Source organism: Brassica rapa, chromosome A08 (genome assembly GCF_000309985.2).
Source record: "Brassica rapa cultivar Chiifu-401-42 chromosome A08, CAAS_Brap_v3.01, whole genome shotgun sequence".
Lineage (NCBI taxonomy): Eukaryota > Viridiplantae > Streptophyta > Magnoliopsida > Brassicales > Brassicaceae > Brassica > Brassica rapa.
The window spans coordinates 15,991,593-16,010,725 of NC_024802.2; the positions used below are offsets into that span (position 1 = coordinate 15,991,593).

A 19,133-nucleotide genomic window follows, 5' to 3' on the forward strand; every position below is an offset into this window, starting at 1 on the left:
CACCGTGGAAATAGCGCAGATAAAATCTTAATTTCTTAGTATATGGCGTTTACATTTATAATTAACATACTAGATTTTGATCCGCGCTTCAAAAGCGCAAGATTTTTTTTTGGATTATACTCAAAGCGCATTTTTAATTATAGACAAAATTTGACATGAATTAGTATTTTGCGGTTGTTGTACGTTATTATGTAGCAAAATTGTATAATATTTAAGAAGAGAATTTGTTTAAATTATATAATTTATGAATTAGTTTATTTGAGATTTTTATGTGCATTTTTTTTAATTCTCTTTCTTAAACCTAGACATTTACTCGAATCTGGAAAAAAAAACCCGATCGTGTCCATGGAAATGTACATATTGGGTATTTTTTTAGACCAATGGATCTTGGTTTGGACGGATCCTACCCAAAACCTGGTCGGATACCCAACGTACATGAAATGTTTTGTGTATATTAGGTATATTTCAGTATTTTGGATATGTTTTCGATATTACATATATTCTTTTTTTTAGTTAAGTTTTCAGTTATACTTTCAGATTTCAAAATATATTTTTGGTTTTTCGAGTTATATTTCAGAAAGAATTTGAGATCTTTTTAGGGTATCTGAATATATTTTGGGTATTTGTTGATTTTTTTGGTTATTTTTGAAGTTTCAGATTATTTTAAGGTTTTCAGGTATTTCTAATCTTTTCAGATCTTAATAATTGAACCAACCTAGACCTGATACGTATCCAGATACTACATGTATGTTACATGTATTTGAAATATTATTCCGAACCGACCCGGACATGGAACCAACCTAAACCATAATTCAAAAATTCAAAAATTTATTGGATCTAAATATTTAGGATCCAAAGAACCCAGATAAAAAGCAATTGACATGAATATCTGAATACCCAGACCTACTCTCTCACTATATTTTGTTTATTTTATAATAATTACATTTGTTAAATTGATATGGATTAAGATTTACTTAGTAGATTTTTTTAGCTAATTCAATAGAACATATTTGTATGTTTTCAATAGTTTTTAAACTTTCTTAATAATTCTTTTTATTATAATAATTTTTATAAAAATTAATTTGACGTAATATATATATAAATATATAATTTTGTTTTAACATATGATTGCCAAACTATTTTTATTAAATTTGAATGTGTAAATATTTGAAACTATATAATGTAAAATGATATAGTACAATATGTTTAATGGTACAATATATATAAATATTGTAGATCCTGAGCATAAAGTTAATTTATAGAAGAAGTGTTTTATATAAAACATAGAGTAATAATAAAAAAAATTCAAAATAAAATTTTGAACCATGTTTTTAGTTGATAGATGATTGTATTATTAGTCGTCCATCTTTCTTCATCACGGAAAAACTATACATATATATATATATAGTACTAAACTAAATATGCAGTTCATTTTAATCGAGAGGTATAAACAATAAACAATAAAATAGCACATATAAGTTTCAAAAAAAAAATACAGAAAAAGCACATATGGACATGCTGCATAGATGGGAATGCACAAAAGGGTACAGCAAACTGACGATATTAAAGTCCCCATAATTTCGGTAATAAAGTAATTCGATTACCATAATTCGATTCCCATGATTTGAAAGTTTCCATAACTTGATTCCCTCTAATTTTGGTAACAAACTAATGATATTAATTAATAATATCACGCATATTGTTAGAGGAAAGAATAAAAATCAGTTAAATATAAGGGGATTGACTAATATATTGTTACAATATATAAAGTAAGACCAATAAAGATTAAGTCTAATGAAATGGTTCAAACAACTTTTATAGATAGATTTTTTTAGGACTCCTTCTCTTTTAATAGTATTGATATTTATTTTCCCCTATCGGATTAATGTTTAATGACTATTTTGCTACCCATCACCTACATTAGAATAAACACAGTACTATTATTGGTGTACAATATAATTATAGTACTATTAACGTTTCCATACGCAAAACTTCTTGATGTTCCCAACTACATTATATAAACTGTATCACCCCACATTATATCAAACTAATAAAACGTTTTAGATTTGAATTTGATACTTATATAGTCGACGAAAGATACGAGATATTATGAGCGGCGAAGCATTTAATGCCCAGTGCTACTAACCAGACTTTCCGGACTCTGATAGATGAGACAATAGACAGACCCATTAATGTCACCGATCCACATACTTCATATTGTATAATACTATAAAGTATTTCTATAAAATACTGAAGGAATCTGTCAACGATAACATTTAATTCGATGACATGGACATCCATCTTCATGATAACGATTGTTAAACCTAAGTAGCGGAACCTAGTTAATGTTGTTTACCTTATCATTCCCCCAACTAGTTTTTCTTTCCTTTCCTCTTTAAACAACCACCTATACTATAAGTGATTGAAACTGAAACCTTCTAGCTCCTGAAGAGGCAATCAAACAAGCAGATAGCTTTTAAATAACCAAACTTACGTCAGAAGAGAATGGAGAGAGAGAGAAGCATGGAAGCCGTGAAGGAGACTGTGGATCAGAGCTTGAGAGAGATGAGAGATACGTTTGCGAGCGGAAGGACGAGGAGCGTGAAGTGGAGGAAGGCACAGCTCGGAGCTATAATCGAAATGGTTAAAGACAACGAAGAGAAGATGAGCGATGTTCTGTTTCAAGATTTGGGAAAACACAGTACTGAAGCTTTCAGAGATGAGCTTGGTTTTGTCATGAGATCAGCTACTACTGCTTTAAACTGCCTTGATAAATGGGTCGTTCCCAGAAACGTAAGAACCATACACTATGCACATATTTAGTAACTCTAGTATGAGACAATCTTGATCTTGGTTTAGGAAACTTTGCAAGAAATAGTATTAATCTTTTTTTGGCTAATTATTTTCTTGGTGCTGAAAAAAAAAACAGAGCAACCTTCCTCTATTGTTCTACCCAGCAACAGGGAAAGTGATCTCTGAACCGTATGGGACGGTTCTTGTTCTGTCTAGCTGGAACTTTCCTATATGTAAGAACTGAATCTTGAATCAGTTCCATGTTCTTATGAGGTATTTTAAATAGAGTTAATATTGTGCTTTTTTATTTTTTGTAATCAGCTTTGTCTTTAGACCCAATGATTGGGGCAATAGCAGCAGGAAATACCGTGCTACTCAAGGCGTCTGAATTAAGCCCTAACGCATCTGCCTTGCTCGCTAAGTTAATCCCGTCTTATCTCGACACTAAAGCCATCAAAGTTATTGAAGGAGGACCTGATATCGCAACAATCCTCTTACAGCATCAATGGGACAAGATCTTCTTCACAGGTATTATTCAGTTCATCCCTTAACATTCAATAACTCGCTTGTTGGGGCATAATTAGAGCCGGTCCTGAACATAGTCAAGTGAAACTTTGGCTTTAGATTCTCAATTTTTTTTTTGAATTAATATATATGAACATAAACTCCCAAATCATTTAAAATAAAAAATTTAACTAAAATTCATACTATAAAATTTTTTAAGATTTCCAAAATTTCAAGTATGGTAAAAAGCGGCATTCACATAATTGTTGTTGTGTATTTGTTTGTAGGAAGTCCAAAGATTGGAAAGATCATAATGGCTGCAGCTGCAGAGCATTTGACTCCTGTGACATTGGAGCTTGGTGGAAAATGTCCCACCATTATTGATCACCACTCTGTTTCAAAGGACATGAAGGCATGTACTTTATTATGTTTCTCTTAGCTCTAGTTTGATATGATAGTGAAAGTGTCTGGAATTTTTTATTGATGATGAGCATGTAGTCGGTTGTGAAGAGAATCTCTGGAGGAAAGTGGGGATCTTGCAGTGGACAAGCTTGTATCTCTGTAGATTACGTTCTTGTCGAACAGAGTTTTGCTTCTACTCTGGTACGTACGTGTACACACAAAACGCAAATGCAAACGTTGTTTCTGCAGTATCTCTAAGCGTTTGGTGATTTTCTATAGATTGATATGTTTAAGCCGGTGATAAGGTCTTTCTTTGGGGAAAACCCTAAAGAATCTGGATGTCTCGCTAAGATTGTCACCAAGAAACACTTTCAGAGATTGTCTCGTCTTCTTAATGATCCTCGTGTTAAAGCTTCAATCGTCTATGGTGGCTCCATGGATGAAGAGAAGCTGTAAGCTTTTGATTCAATCATGTTTCTTGTATTACAAGTAATCTGTTCTACAAGTCATTTAACCTAAATTTGTTTGGCAGGTATGTTGAGCCAACGATCTTGTTGGATCCTCCTCTTGATTCTGAGATAGTGAATGAAGAAATATTTGGCCCAATTCTCCCTATTATCACAGTAAGTATAAAATCTTAGTTAGTAAATATCAAATTATCGTTGCTGATTTTTGTTTATTTCCTCTGATGTAATGAAAGTTACGTGACATCCAAGAAAGCATAGGGTTCATCAAGTCAAAACCAAAGCCACTTGCCATCTATGCATTCACCAAAGACGAGAACCTTAAAACTAGAATCTTGTCAGAAACATCCTCTGGAAGTGTTACCTTCAACGACCTCATGATCCAGGTAGATTAATCTCCACAAAATTAGTCTAGGCTGAGTAGGGTAAACTTTGTATTTTGACTCTGATTAGACAATTTAGAACTTCATTAAAGTTTAAGTGTTATTGAACTTTCAGTATATGTGTGATGCATTGCCCTTTGGAGGAGTAGGACAGAGTGGAATGGGAAGGTATCACGGGAAATACTCATTCGAATGTTTCAGTCACGAGAAGGCAATAATGGAAGGAAGCTTAGCAATGGATCTTGAAGCTCGATACCCTCCATGGAACAACTTCAAGCTCAACTTTATTAGGCTCGCATTTCGTGAAGCTTACTTCAAGCTTGTCCTCTTAATGCTTGGTCTGACAAAAGGAGTGAGAAAGTGAGACACACGAACACACACTAAATATATATGAATAATTCATATCACCTTTTGTCTGATATTCATATCTTCATCTAATAAGTTTGATTCCAATATTATTTAAGCTTAAGGTTTTCTATATAAGTAATTTTGTGTTTCACTTAATATAAACAAAAGGCTATTAGCATATTAGTAATATCTTGTTATATTTTTCCTTAAAAAGAAGAGATTATGATTGATCTAAATTTTGAAGCAACTCAAATAATGAAATATTATTTAAAGATTTGAACAGAATATCCGAAATAACAGTGCAATATCAATTAATCAAACTAAATTAAATTGAAAAAATCCATAATAACCTAAACAGAAAATCAAAGAAAAAAAAACAATCTAAAAACACTCCTTATTCAAATCAGCAAACCAAACAGTCCGAAGCTATCTAATCCTTAGTCCGAAGCTATCTCCTCCTTTGGGAAGAAGTATCTGTTATGCATCATGAGAGAATCAGCTGCTACGGGTTCATTGTCTTGGTTCCTATGCCATGTGTATTGTGCGTGTGTCTTGTTCTTAATTTCAAGAAGAGCATGACCAAAACTCGATTCCCTATAGGCCGAGTAACTCGGTTGCGGATCTGTAAAACTGAAGAAAGAGAGACATACCATGCTAGTTTCAATATGGTTAAAACAACTTAAAAATAGACCGAACAAAACTGTTTTATTTACCTATTTGCGATTCCTTCGATGTTTCCTCCATCTCCGATTGTGATGTAAATTGGAGCATTAGGATCTTTCACTGGAGTGCTCAAGCCATTGGTGATATTATACTTAATATTGGAAACACGTTCGGATCTTTCATACGCATGGACATGACCAGCCAAGACCAAATCAACCTTGCTGTTAACAAACCACGACTCAAACATTACCCTCATGCTCTCACCTTCCATGTAATGGTAGTTGACACTATTGTACCACGGCGAGTGAACCATAACAATCAACCATGGAGTCTCCTCTCTATTCACGTTCTTCAGCTCTTGCTCGAGCCACACGTATTGCGGTGTGTATTTTCCTAGAAATGAGATAAGTGTTATGTAAACAAAATCAAGAAAAATATTCACTAGTCTTTTTTTAGTGGTTTTTCTGTTACCGTAGCCAGAGTAAGAGGATAGGACGATGATGTGAGCAGGGCCGCGTCTGACTGAGTACCAAAGAGGAGATATGCTCCCTGAGGTTTTGAAGGCGTTATGGTAACGGTGAATATAAGGCCTGAATGCGTGACGCTCGCCCTGATTAAAAGATCCAAAATGTAATTAAACCAAAACTGAACCAAACGAAATTACGAAAAGACTTGAAATAGGTGAATCTTACTATGTTTGGAACGAAATCAATCTCGTGATTCCCAGCAGCATAGATAATGGGCTGGTAAGCAGCGCAAGGCTCCATGAATCTTCCCCAAGTATCCCATTTTCTCTGGTCATGGTTTGGATGGTTGTCTTGGTAAGCCAAGTCTCCGGGAAAGAGAATGGTTTGGCCTTTAGGGTTCGACATGTAATGGTACAATGTTTCGTTAGAAGCATAGGTTTGTCCAAGATCACCTACAAAAAGAATGACTCATCATTAGATATTAATGTTGAAACACTAGTTTTAAATCTAGATTAATAAAAATTAGTTAATTACCAATAATCCCGAATGTGTATGGAACGTCAGGTCCAACCTTTGGGGGAGTTGTGAAGGAGAATTGTCTAACTGATTTATCAGTACCAACCTCATACATGTATTTAGTATCGTACTGACATGTAGAACAGAAACATTAAGACATCGTATAAAAAGAAGACCACTTTGTTCCTTGGATGAGAAGTTAAGTAATAAAAAGTACACAAACCTCGAGATTTTTAATGGTGGCGTGATGAAGAAATCCAGAAGAATAGTCATAAAATTTGTAAGAAGACGTGGAGGCTTTCTTCTTTCTCCGCTTTATGTCACTTCCATTACTGGCGATCCAGTAAGTAACTACGTCAGAACCATCTAGGTTTAACGGTGTCACCCAAGAGATGATCATGCCACGGCCATTGTGATCTCCTTGCGTTAGATGAACCTGAAACCATAACAAACAAAAAATATCAATACAAGTACGTGGTTCTGGTGTATTAAGATAGAATTGATAAAAAAAGAAGAAACTAAAACCTGTTCTGGAGCATTGTGGCCGGCGGGAGACGGGAATGTTTCAAGAGACATCTCATTAGCGGGCTGAGCTTGTCGTACATATTTGCTTGTTATTCCACCATTGATTAACGTAGCGATGCTTAGAAGCAGGATGGAGAGCATGAATATCTTCATGTTTATCAGTGATCGCTTCAAGAACTTAATTGTTTGTAGTGTTTAGTTGGTAAACTAGGTTTTTATATATATATATATATATGATCGAGTGGAATATGCCAGTATTTGGCTTGGAATCTATATATATAAAGCGATAAGCTTAAAACTATTTTAATTTAGGAATATATACCCTCGGATAAATCGGTAACAGTTTTAATTTAGTAATATATACCTCGGATAAATCTGTTGCACTATCTATTTCAAAAAGAATATTCAAAAGGTTTTTTTTTTTTATGTAACCGGAAGTTAAGATATTGCAAAGATTTTCTGCAAAAGGTAAAAAAAAAAGTTTAACAGCTTTATATTATATGCGGATTAACCGGTATGCACGCACAACTCAAATTTGATCAACCTGCATCTGCCAAATTTATCCTCACCTCGGGAATATTTAAATCAGTCGACCGATAGAAAGCCGTGGATCTAAGACGGTTTTTAAAGGGGGTTTTACAAAAAAATAATGGTAGGTCCTACAAATCAGTAAAAAACCGGTAACAAAAGTGATCAAATAATGATCGACTTATGTTGGTTTCACGTATTGTTTATGGGCTCTATTGACACGTGTCAATCGCATTCCTTTTAATTTTAATTTTTTTCAGACAAAAAAACAAAAAAAAAAATTTAAGAAACCTTAAACCCACTTTAACCTGCCGGTACGCTTTCCGGCTCGCAACGAAGCGGACATGCCTGTATTAAGGGCATCTCCATCCCAACTCCATTTTTTCCTCTAAAATAGAGTAAAAGTAGATATGGAGTAAGGAATGCTCCAACCCAACTCCATATCTTACTCCATAATAAAATTTACTCCATAAATAGAGTAGTTTATTTTTTGTTTGTTCATCACTCCATAATGGACTGGGAAATGGAATAGGGTTGGAACAATTTTACTCCATTTTCACTTTTACTCTATTTTAGAGGAAAAAATGGAGTTTTACATTGGAGATGCTCTAACTCAAATTCCCATCTCTATTTTCAACCACAAAAGCTTTGGGAATAATCTAGGAAGCGGACCTGCATGTATTAACTCAAATTCCCATCTCTACTTTCAACCACAAAAGCTTTTCCATCTATTAATAATATGTATCGGTCTTATGAAATCCTTTTTATTTTGTTAGAAAAAAAAAAGTCTTATGAAATCCACACAATATCCTCGCAAAACAAGAAGTATGGGTACTGGAATATTGATGTGACATGCCAAAGATTACTCCATTAAAAGACGACAAATTCTAACAAAAAGATTACTCCCTCATCCAAGAAAATTGTTTTCGTGTTCTTTTTGTCATTGTGATGGAGAAGAGGGAACTAGAAAGAAAGTTTCGCATGACAAGCTATGCCAGAAACTCTTCCGTCCAGGTTCTTGATATTTCAATTATCTTCACTTGCTTCATATATAATCTTGACTTGTAATTACCCTTTTTGTTGTTTTGATATTTGCAGAAAAAAATCCTCTGATAATGCAAAGCACATAACACTAGAGACAGTGCAACAACTCTACAAAGAGACGAGACCCAAGAGTTTAGGAATAGCTGACCTAGGATGTTCTTCAGGACCAAACACTCTTTCCACCATTAGAGACATAATCAAAACCGTAGAAATTGCTCACCACCGTGAGATACCAAAACAGCCCTTGCCGGAATTCAGCATCTTCCTTAATGATCTCCCTCAAAATGACTTCAACTCTATATTCAAGACCTTGCCTGACTTTCACATGGAGCTCAAGAGAGATACCAAGAATGATGTTTGCCCTGCAATTTTCATTGCAGCTTATCCTGGATATATCATTCTATGGACGGCTATTCCCTGAAAATACAATCCACTTCATCTATTCCTCTTTCAGCTTACACTGGCTTTCCAAGGTGAACAGAGTTATCTATAAAAATGGTAGCTGAGATATGTATATACATTGTTTCTTTTTCATTGCAGGTTCCTCCAGCTTTGTTTGACCATCAAGGCAAGTCCATAAACAAAGGTTGTATTAACATCTGCTCCTCAAGCCCTGAAGCTGTTTCCAAAGCTTACTACAGCCAGTTCAAGGAAGACTTCTCCATGTTTCTCCGGTCTCGATCAAAAGAGGTGGTTGCTGCAGGCAGAATGGTGCTCATAATACTCGGAAGAGAAGGTCCTGATCATGTTGATAGAGGAATGTCTTTCACCTGGGAAATTCTGGCAAGAGCCATAGCAGATCTTGTCGGACAGGTGAAAAATTATTTCAAAAAAACACACATCTGCTCAGTTTCAAAAAAAAAAAAAAAACACACACATATGTATTTTAATACAGTTTTATCAACTAACAATTAATTTTAACTACAAAAAATTAATTGTACTTAAATTCTTAATGGTTTAAATTTATGGCAAATAGATAATCACAAAATTTGTATGTTTTGACCAAAATTTAAAATATTTTATGAATATGTGCGAAATTTTAAAAAATTTGATTTAGAAACCATGTACTGTAGGGAGAAACTGAAGAGGAGAAGCTCGATTCTTACGAGACGCACTTTTACGCTGCGAGTGCTGCTGAGATAGAAGGTGAAGTGAACAAAGAATAGTCTTTCGAATTAGAAAAGTTAGAGATAATGGAAGTGGAAAAGAAAGACAACGAGGATGGCATGAGTTCCGGTGAGCTGGCTGCAAAGACGATAAGAGCGGTCCAAGAGTCAATGCTTGCTCCACACTTCGGAGAAGAGATTTTGGACAAGCTGTTTGATACTTATGGTAGAATGTTTGACGAGGAGTTGGCTAAGGAAGACATACGACCCATCACATTTGTTGTTGTCTTTTGAAGGAAACAATGAAATAAAACATATATAGATATGTGTGGCAAATATTAAATATATGATTATAAAACTAGAGTATCAACTATCAAGAAAACAGATGAAGCAAATTCAATGAAATCTATCATTGTTCATTTCCACTTGATGTATCATTTTCCATGCATAGACATAGAATCAATCAAACTGCAACTACTTTTCTGTTAGAAACTTTTTTTTGCTAAAAACTTTTCATTCAAAACTTAAAACCTAATTCTCTATCATTATGAAACTACTAGGTGTTCTGCCCGCGATACAGGCTTAAACATTTTTATAAATTTAAAAAAAAATTATTTGTATACTATACTAGTTATATTGTGTTTTCCAAAAATAATTCTTGCGATCAATTTAGTATCATCAATGCATTGTCTACTCTCGAATATATAAATATATATATATTTCTGAACAATTAAATATTAAAATATTTTAGTAGTATAATTTAAACTTGGATCTCTAGTCAAAAAACAAAACTTGTCTCCAATTTATGTAAAGAATATTTTTTTTTGAATGAGCAAAGATTTAAGGATGGTTATTGTTTTAAAAACATTAACTTGTTATTTCTGAACAATTAAATTAAAATATTTTAGTGGTATAATTTAAACTTGGGTCTCTAGTCAAAAAACAAACTTGTTTCCAATTTATGTAAAGAATATTATTTTTTTGAATGAGCAAAGATTTAAGGATGGTTATTGGCAAATAAATGTTTGAGAACTTTAATTTTTTTTTTGAGATTCTACTGCTATAATAGTTTAAGGGTTTTTTAAATATTACTAATTAATTGTTATTGATTCGAAGATTTTTAAATTTCATCAAAATTCTTTATTTATTTATGATAATAGTTTTTCATTCTATTTTAACAAAATTTAACGTTATTAAAATATAATTTATCCTTTTTATTCATAAGATACAACTTTCAAAATATTTTGGCAATTAAAATAATGAATGTAAGATCTAATATCTGCTATGTAATCTGTTATTTGAATATCACAACAACAAATTACATAGCTGTTTAAGGTTTTTTAGCTTTAAGTTTTGAAATTATTTTTTAGTGTTTAGGGTTGGTAGAGTTTTAGGGTTAAGATGAGATTTATGGTTAAATTTAGGCAGGGTTTAGGGTTAGCAGAGTTTAGGATTAGGTAGGGTTTAGGGTTAGAAAGGGTTTAGGGTTAGGTAGGGTTTTTAAGGTTAGGTAGGATTTAGGGTTAGGTAGGGTTTAGGGTAGGTAGGGTTTAGGGTTAGGTAGGGTTTAATAGGTAGGGTTTAGGGTTAGTAGGGTTTAGGGTTAGGTAGGGTTTAGGGCTAGGTAGGATTTAGGGTAGATAGGGTTTAGAATAGGTAGGTATGGGGTTAGGTAGGGTTTAGGGTTAGATAGGGTTTATGGTTAGGTAGAGTTGAGAATTAGGTAGGGTTTAGGGTTAGTAGAGTTTAGGGTTAGAAAAGGTTTAGGGTTAGAAAGGTTTTAGGGTTAGATAGGGTTTAGATTAGGTAGGGTTTAGGTTAGGTAGGGTGTAGAGTTAGTAGGGTTTAGGGTTATGTAGGGTTAGGTAAGGTTTAGAATTAGCTAGGGTTTAGGGTTAGCAGGGTTTAGGGTTAGAAAGGTTTAGGGTTAGTAGGGTTTAGGGTTAGTTAGATTTAGGGCTAGAAAGGGATTAGGGTTAGGTAGGGTTTAGGGTTAGGCAGGGTTTAGGGTTAGGTCAGGTTTAGGGTTAGAAGGGGTTTAGGGTTAGGTAGGGTTTAGGGTTAGAAAGGGTTTAGGGTTAGGTAGGGTTTAGGGCTAGTAGGGTTTAGGGTTAGGTAGGGTTTAGGGTTAGTAGGGTTTAGGGTTAGGTAGGGTTTAAGGCTAGAAAGGGTTTAGGGTTAGAAAGGTTTTAGATTATGTAGGGTTTAAGTTAGGTAGAATTAGTAGGGTTTAGAGTTATGTAGGGTTAGGGTTAGGTAGGGTTTTGGATTAGGTAGGGTTTAGGGTTAGGTAGGGTTTAGGGTAGGTAGGGTTTAGGGTTAGGGAGGGTTTAGGGTTAGGTTTTAGGTAGGGTTTTAGAGTTCGGTAGGGTTTAGGGTTAGGTAGGGTTTAGGGTTAAATAGGTTTACGGTTAGATAGGTTTAGGGTTTAGGTAGTAGGAACGGTTTAGGGATTAGGGTTAGTTTATGTAGGGTTTAGGGTTAGATAGGGTTAAGGTCTAGGTTTAGGTAGGGTTTAAGGTTAAGTAGGATTTAGGATTTAGGTAGTAGGAAAGGTTTAGCGTTTGGTTTAGGGTTTGTTTATTTTTTTGTTTATGCATTTAGTGGTAAGTTTTTCGGATATAATTTTATATTAATATTATTAATTCATAATTTTTCTTAAAATGTTAAAGTGATCTTTAATGTTCTTAAAACAAAGTATGTATTTTTTTTATTAAGTTTTTGTGACAATAAGTTGAATATATCTTAGACCACAAATCATAAATATTCTCAGTCTTATATATTTTGTTCTTCAAGTTATTGTTACTTTTATTTCCTTTTATACATTTCTCTTAATATTTATGTATGCATCCATAATATTTTTTCAAAAGGATTTTTTATTAACTAATGTATTTATTTTAGTTTTAAATATATTATAGTTTTCGTGCACTTGATTAAATTTTTTGCGTTGGTGGTATTTGAAGTGGTTGAAAACCTGAATGGATATTTACTTTCATAAAGTTTTTGGTGTATGTTTAAAAAAAAAATTTGTAAAGGCTTTTAAATCATATGAATATAATATTCAACACACTATTGTAGACTGTTTATATACTTAAAATTCTGAAGTAGGTAATTGCAAATTTGTTGAACTCATAGATTCGTTGCTACTTTATAAATTATCGGAGGATGACGTACATACGGTAAAGATTGCTTTGATGATAATATAACGTCCATATCGTAATGTGTGTTTTTTTTTGTTTTATCTACTATCTATTAAGAAATAATTAACACATTCAATAATATTAAAGAGTAAAAAGCCTTGTCAATTGTTCATAGTATAAGCCCAAAGTTAAACTCAAGTCCAGCCAAAGAAATAAAACCCAGAGACACTTGTCGACCTGTCAAAGAGTGACTTTCCACGTGGATAGATTAGGAGAGAGGCAAACATATTTTTATATATATAGATATAGATTCATTACTAAAATAAATCTTAAAATAATTCAATATTATATTTTTTAATTATATAATTAAAAAAATTATTTGATTAATATTTAATTATATAATTTATATTTTTAACGTTTTACTAAAATACTTTTTCAGATAACAATACAATATATATATAGAATTTATCTTTTTTAATTATAATTTTTAGATTTTGGATAATTCAATATTCTATTTTTAATTATAAAATTAATAATTTTCTTTAATTAATATTTAGTTATAGAATTTGTGTTTTTAACTTTTTACTTAAAGACTTTTTCATATAACAATACAATATATACAGAAGTTATGTCTTTTTTTAAATTATATTTTCAGATTTTGGATAATTCTTACTATTCTTAATATTAATCAATTATCTAATCAAAATAAATTAAAATTTTGTTTTTATTTTTTAATTTATTTATACATTTTATTCATTAAGGATTAAACGATATTAACCACTCTAACTTTCAACGTGAGAGCTCCATTGCGAAAATTTACTTCGCAAATAATAGTTTTTAATTATATAATTAAAAAAATGGTTTGATTGATATTTAATTATATAATTTATGTTTTAACGTTTTACTAAAATACTTTTTCAGATAACAATACAATATATATATAGAAATTATCTTTTTAATTATATTTTTAGATTTTGGATAATTCAATATTCTATTTTTAATTATATAATTAATAATTTTATTTAATTAATATTTAGTTATATAATTTATGTTTTGAACTTTTTTACTTAAAGACTTTTTCAGATAACAATACAATATATACAGAAGTTATCTCTTTTTTAAAATTATATTTTCAGATTTTGGATAATTCTTACTATTCTTAATATTAATCAATTATCTAATCAAAATCAATTAAAATTTCGTTTTTATTTTTTAATTTATTTATACATTTTATTCATTAAGGATATAAACGATATTAACCACTTTAACTGAGAGCTCCATTTTGAAAACTTACTTCACGTATAGTAGATAGATATGATTACACTAGATTCGACACCATAACATTTATGAGCCCAGAAATGTCCATATACAATACAATAGGCTTTACGAGCCGAGGAGCGTTCATATACATCTATAGGAAGACGAGGGGTGCCCAGCGCTTGACTATTTTCTCTCTTATGCTAGACGACAGACATTATTTTATAATGTAGCATGCTAACTGCATTAGATGGCTTGGCTCTCGTCCAACAGGTTCAATGGGAAAAACTTTTGGCTGGTTAGGGACTCCCAGCGTTTCTCTGTGACTGTTAGGAGTATGTTACAGCTTAAACATCTATTACCAACGTTCCTTCGGTGTTCTGTTGGTAATGGTACCACCGCTTCCTTCTGGTTTGATTTCTGGACAGAACTAGGGCCTCTACATTTGTTATTCGGCTCTACTGCATCTAGGACACTAAGGCTTCCAATCTCTGCAACTGTTGCTGATGCAGTCAGGGATGGTCACTGGAACCTCCCTTCAGCTAGAAGTCAAAACGCAGTAACACTGCAGATTGTTCTCACCACCACTCCGGTCCCTGCTCCTGCTAACGACAAAGACTCCTTTCTTTGGGGATCTCACACGGGTAGGTTTGGGGCTAAATTCTCCTCTTCAGTCACTTGGGATTTTTTGCGTCAACGATCCCCCGCTGTTGAGTGGCATGAGGTAGTTTGGTTCAGGGAAGAAGTTTCCCGTTATTCCTTTATCACCTGGTTGTCTTTTTTGGGAAGACTACCAACTAGAGATCGTCTAATTTCTTGGGGTTTAGCAGTTCCAGATCGTTGTGTCTTGTGCTCTTCTCACCTTGAATCTCACCAGCACTTATTTTTTGAGTGTTTATTCGCGGCGTCTATCTGGTCCATGTTTTGTGGCAGATTTATCACCTCCCCACCATCGGATCTCTCCTCTGTGGTTTTGATGATTACAAGATACAATGGCCTATATTCATCACAAGTGAAGACTATCATGAAGCTACTACTGCAGGTTATTGTCTACTCCTTATGGCGCGAGCGTAATGCAAGAATTTTCAGGGATGTTGCCCGCCAACCGGTGGCTTTCTTCAGGATTGTGGACCGGATTATGAGAGACAGGTTGCTCTCGCTCTCTCCGGCTCCTGATCAAGCTCATTCTCTTCTAGAGCTTTACTTTTGGTTTGTTGATCCTTTTAGCTAATGTTGTTTCTTGTTCTAGTTTCTATTTCAGTTTATTTCCTCTTGCTCTTGTAATAAGTTGCTAATGCAACATGTAAAACTCAGAAAATGGTTATAAATCTTAACATTTAGACCAAAAAAAACTGCATTAGATAATGGAAATAGTGCATTCAATATCATTCCATAAAATCAACATTTGCTCGACAATAAATGTTAGACGGTATGATCGCATCATAATAACAAGAGTTCGTGGAAACCCCTTAGTTCATTGGTTTAACTAAGAGTTTTTTAACAAGAGTTCATGGAAGTGTGCAGTTCAGACCTTAGAAGATTGCAAATTATGATATTGGTGCATGAAAGCCATGTGTACATTGTTGTTAAGTCACTTAGTTATAGTATTCACATGTTTTCTTGCTTCTCGTGGGAAATTGGGACTTGATCCAAATATTCAGTCTATCACAGGGCCACCTCATATATTCGCTCTGCCCTTCTTGGGTTTTTAGTAATTAAACCCCTCAACTAAAGATGAATCGTAAAAAAAACCCTCAACTAAAAATCCTGTGAAATAAACCCTCAACTTTAGTTCCGTTAACATATGTTACCCTCCGTCTAAAAAACCGTGACGGAGGGTGACATATATTAACGGTTTAAAGTTGAAGGTTTATTTCATTGGATTTTTAGTTGAGGGTTTTTTTTACGATTCATCTTTAGTTGAGGGGTTTTATCACTAAAAGTCATTAAAGGGGTTTTAAGTTATTTATTATCATTTATACATTGTTTTAGATTGATTTGTAAGCCTTTAAAACTAATTTATATTTTTAATACATTAATCTATTATAAAACTAATTTATACATCTTAAATTAATAATTTTCAACACGACTTACAACTTATTATAACTTCAAAATATTAAATTATTTGATATTTGACAATAGTGATATAAAGAAATTGTGTGTTTATATCGTCATTGTCAAATATCAAATAATTGAAAGTTTCTAAGTTATATTAAGTCTTAATTAGTGTCGAGGATAATTCATCCATGAAGTCAATCTTTCTATTTGGAGTAGGACGTATTTTTTCTTCTTTTCATGATTTTCGTCATCCGACTCATACTTTCATATTTTCCTATATTGTTCTTGATTTATTGTATTACTTTATGTTTCAAATATATTATTGTTCAAGAAAATAAAAATATAACGTAGTTATTCCAAAATCAATGAGAATAAAAATAATGATGTATTATTTTGGAAGGGGGGGGGAGTATGAGCCGGATGACAGAAATCATGAAAATAGAAAAAAATGCGTCATACTCTAAATAGAAAGATTGACTTCATGGATGAATTATCTCGACACTATTTAAGACTTAATATAACTTAGAAACTATAAATTATTTCATATTTGACAATGACGATATAAACACACAAATATTTTTATATCACTATTGCCAAATATCAAATAATTTAATATTTCAAAGTTATAATAAGTTGTAAGTAGTGCTAAAAATTATTAATTTAAGATGTATAAATTAATTTTATAATATATTAATGTATTAAAATTTATAAATTAGTTTTAAATGCTTATAAATCCTAAAACAATGTATAAATGATAATAAATAATTTAATAACATTTAATGACTTTTTGTGATAAAACCCTTCAACTAAAGATGAATCGTAAAAAAAACCCTCAACTAAAAATCCAATGAAATAAACCCTCAACTTATAAACCGTTAACATATGTCACCCTCCGTCACGATTTTTTAGACGGAGGGTAACATATGTTAACGGAACTAAAGTTGAGGGTTTATTTCACAGGATTTTTAGTTGAGGGTTTTTTTTACGATTCATCTTTAGTTGAGGGGTTTAATTACTAAAAACCCTTCTTTTGACAACTTGTATAGAATACACTCACTATCATGGCAGAGTACTGCAACTCCAACTAAGGCTCTGGATTCATTAAATATATTGCTAATTTATGTGAAGTGTAAATTTTTATTTTTTTATGGGTCCTATAAATATTATACCCCTTTAGGAAATATTACTCCTTTAAGAAAAGATTGAGGTAACAGGCCAAATCTTACTCCTTTAAGAAAAGCAAATTCTATCACCAAAAGAACAAACCCTAACCCAAGAAATAGTTTTTGTTGTCATTGTGATGGATAAGATGGATCTACAAAGAGAGTTTCACATGACAGGAGGAGTAGGGAAAACTAGTTATGCAAGAAACTCTTCCTTCCAGGTTCTTGATATTATAAGTATCTTCACTTCCTTCGTAATCTTGACACCTATAGTTACCCTTTTTGTTGTTTTGATATTTGCAGAAGAAAGCCTATGATCAGGCAAAAGACATAATACTAAAGACACTGCAACAACTCTACAAAGAGACAAGACCCAAGAGTCTAGGAATAGCTGACTTGGGATGTTCTTCAGGACCAAATACTCTTTCCACCATTAGAGACATCATCAAAGCCGTCATAGTTGCTCACCACCGTGAGATACCAAACGAGCCTTTGCCGGAATTCAGTGTCTCCCTTAACGATCTTCCCCGAAATGACTTCAACTCTATATTCAAGTCCTTGCCTGACTTTCACATAGAGCTCAAGAGAGATACCAAGAATGATCATTCCCCTTCAGTTTTCATTGCAGCCTTCCCTGGATCATTTTATGGAAGGCTATTCCCTGAAAATACCATCCACTTCATATATGCCTCTTTCAGCTTACACTGGCTTTCCAAGGTGAACAGAGTGATATGCCGGTCCTAGTCAAAACCTAGTGAAACATTCGTTTTTTGGCCTCCAAATTTTTTTAAAGATAATAGATACATTGTATGACTCTTAAACTATATTAAAACATTTGTTAAAGATATATCTTAATAATTTTTATGGCCTGTTAAATCTCAATAACAATCTTGGTAAGAACTGTAATTCAATATAGATAGATACCTTCAAGTGTAAGTATATATATATATACTGAGTATTTTTTTTTTTTGCAGATTCCTTCAGCTTTGTATGACGATCAAGGCAAGTCCATAAACAAAGGGTGTATTAACATCTGCTCATCGAGTCCTGAAGCTGTTTCCAAAGCTTACTACAGCCAGTTCAAGGAAGATTTCTCCATGTTCCTCCGGTCTCGATCAAAAGAGGTGGTTGCTGCAGGCAGAATGGTTCTCATAATACTCGGAAGAGAAGGTCCCGAACATGTTGGTAGAGGAAACTCTTTCTTATGGGAACTTCTCGCAAGAGCCATAGCAGATCTTGTCTCACAAGTATATATATTATGTATATATATGATCTTCTGATTTCAAGACGATGGATGTTATTTAGAAACCATGTAACTGTTTCCATTTAATTGTAGGGAGAAATTGAGGAAGAGAAGCTGGATTCTTACGAGCTGCACTTTTACGCCCCAAGTGCTGCTGAGATAGAAGGTGAAGTGAACAAAGAAGGGTCTTTTGAATTAGAGAAGTTAGATATGTTGGAAGTAGACATGGAGTGGGGCAACGAGGATGGTATCAGTTACGGCAAGGCGGTTGCAAAGACGATAAGAGCGGTTCAAGAGTCAATGCTTGCTTCACACTTCGGAGAAGAGATTTTGGACAAGCTGTTTGATACATATGGTAGAATAATTGACGAGGAGGTTGCTAAGGAAGACATAAAACACATCACACTTTTTGTTGTCCTGAGAAGGAAGCTCTGAAACATTGACAATCGAAGAAGAGAGCCCTCCCTTGAGTTCCACGTAACCAAAGGGAGATTACTATTCAGACTTCCACTAAACGGCACCGTTACAC

At 33.2% G+C, this 19,133-nt stretch overlaps 4 protein-coding genes and 1 pseudogene across 4 annotated transcripts; 4 read left to right on the forward strand and 1 right to left on the reverse strand.

Annotated features, from left to right (window-relative positions):
- Window positions 1-2,372: 2,372 nt before the first annotated feature.
- Window positions 2,373-5,107, forward strand: LOC103834979 (aldehyde dehydrogenase family 3 member F1). The gene is made up of 9 exons (XM_009111069.3): window positions 2,373-2,793; window positions 2,930-3,026; window positions 3,115-3,321; window positions 3,585-3,709; window positions 3,796-3,900; window positions 3,979-4,151; window positions 4,232-4,322; window positions 4,400-4,549; window positions 4,662-5,107. The coding sequence occupies exons 1-9, from the start codon at window positions 2,506-2,508 to the stop codon at window positions 4,908-4,910; spliced, it is 1,485 nt and encodes a 494-aa protein (XP_009109317.2). The 5' UTR covers window positions 2,373-2,505; the 3' UTR covers window positions 4,911-5,107.
- A 23-nt stretch (window positions 5,108-5,130) lies between these two features.
- LOC103834978 (purple acid phosphatase 6) lies at window positions 5,131-7,454 on the reverse strand. Its single transcript, XM_009111068.3, has 7 exons — window positions 7,066-7,454; window positions 6,764-6,976; window positions 6,559-6,670; window positions 6,250-6,476; window positions 6,029-6,167; window positions 5,608-5,950; window positions 5,131-5,524 (listed from the first exon to the last, which is right to left on the reverse strand). The coding sequence occupies exons 1-7, from the start codon at window positions 7,216-7,218 to the stop codon at window positions 5,332-5,334; spliced, it is 1,380 nt and encodes a 459-aa protein (XP_009109316.1). The 5' UTR covers window positions 7,219-7,454; the 3' UTR covers window positions 5,131-5,331.
- Window positions 7,455-7,756: 302 nt separating this feature from the next.
- Window positions 7,757-10,234, forward strand: LOC103834977 (annotated as a pseudogene).
- Window positions 10,235-13,952: 3,718 nt separating this feature from the next.
- Window positions 13,953-16,190, forward strand: LOC103835538. The gene has a single exon (XM_009111720.3). The coding sequence runs from the start codon at window positions 14,391-14,393 to the stop codon at window positions 15,369-15,371; it is 981 nt and encodes a 326-aa protein (XP_009109968.3). The 5' UTR covers window positions 13,953-14,390; the 3' UTR covers window positions 15,372-16,190.
- A 577-nt stretch (window positions 16,191-16,767) lies between these two features.
- LOC103835539 (salicylate carboxymethyltransferase) lies at window positions 16,768-19,099 on the forward strand. The gene is made up of 4 exons (XM_009111721.3): window positions 16,768-17,582; window positions 17,665-18,078; window positions 18,336-18,608; window positions 18,698-19,099. Exons 1-4 carry the CDS (start codon window positions 17,499-17,501, stop codon window positions 19,037-19,039), a joined length of 1,113 nt encoding a protein of 370 aa, XP_009109969.3. The 5' UTR covers window positions 16,768-17,498; the 3' UTR covers window positions 19,040-19,099.
- Window positions 19,100-19,133: the final 34 nt, after the last annotated feature.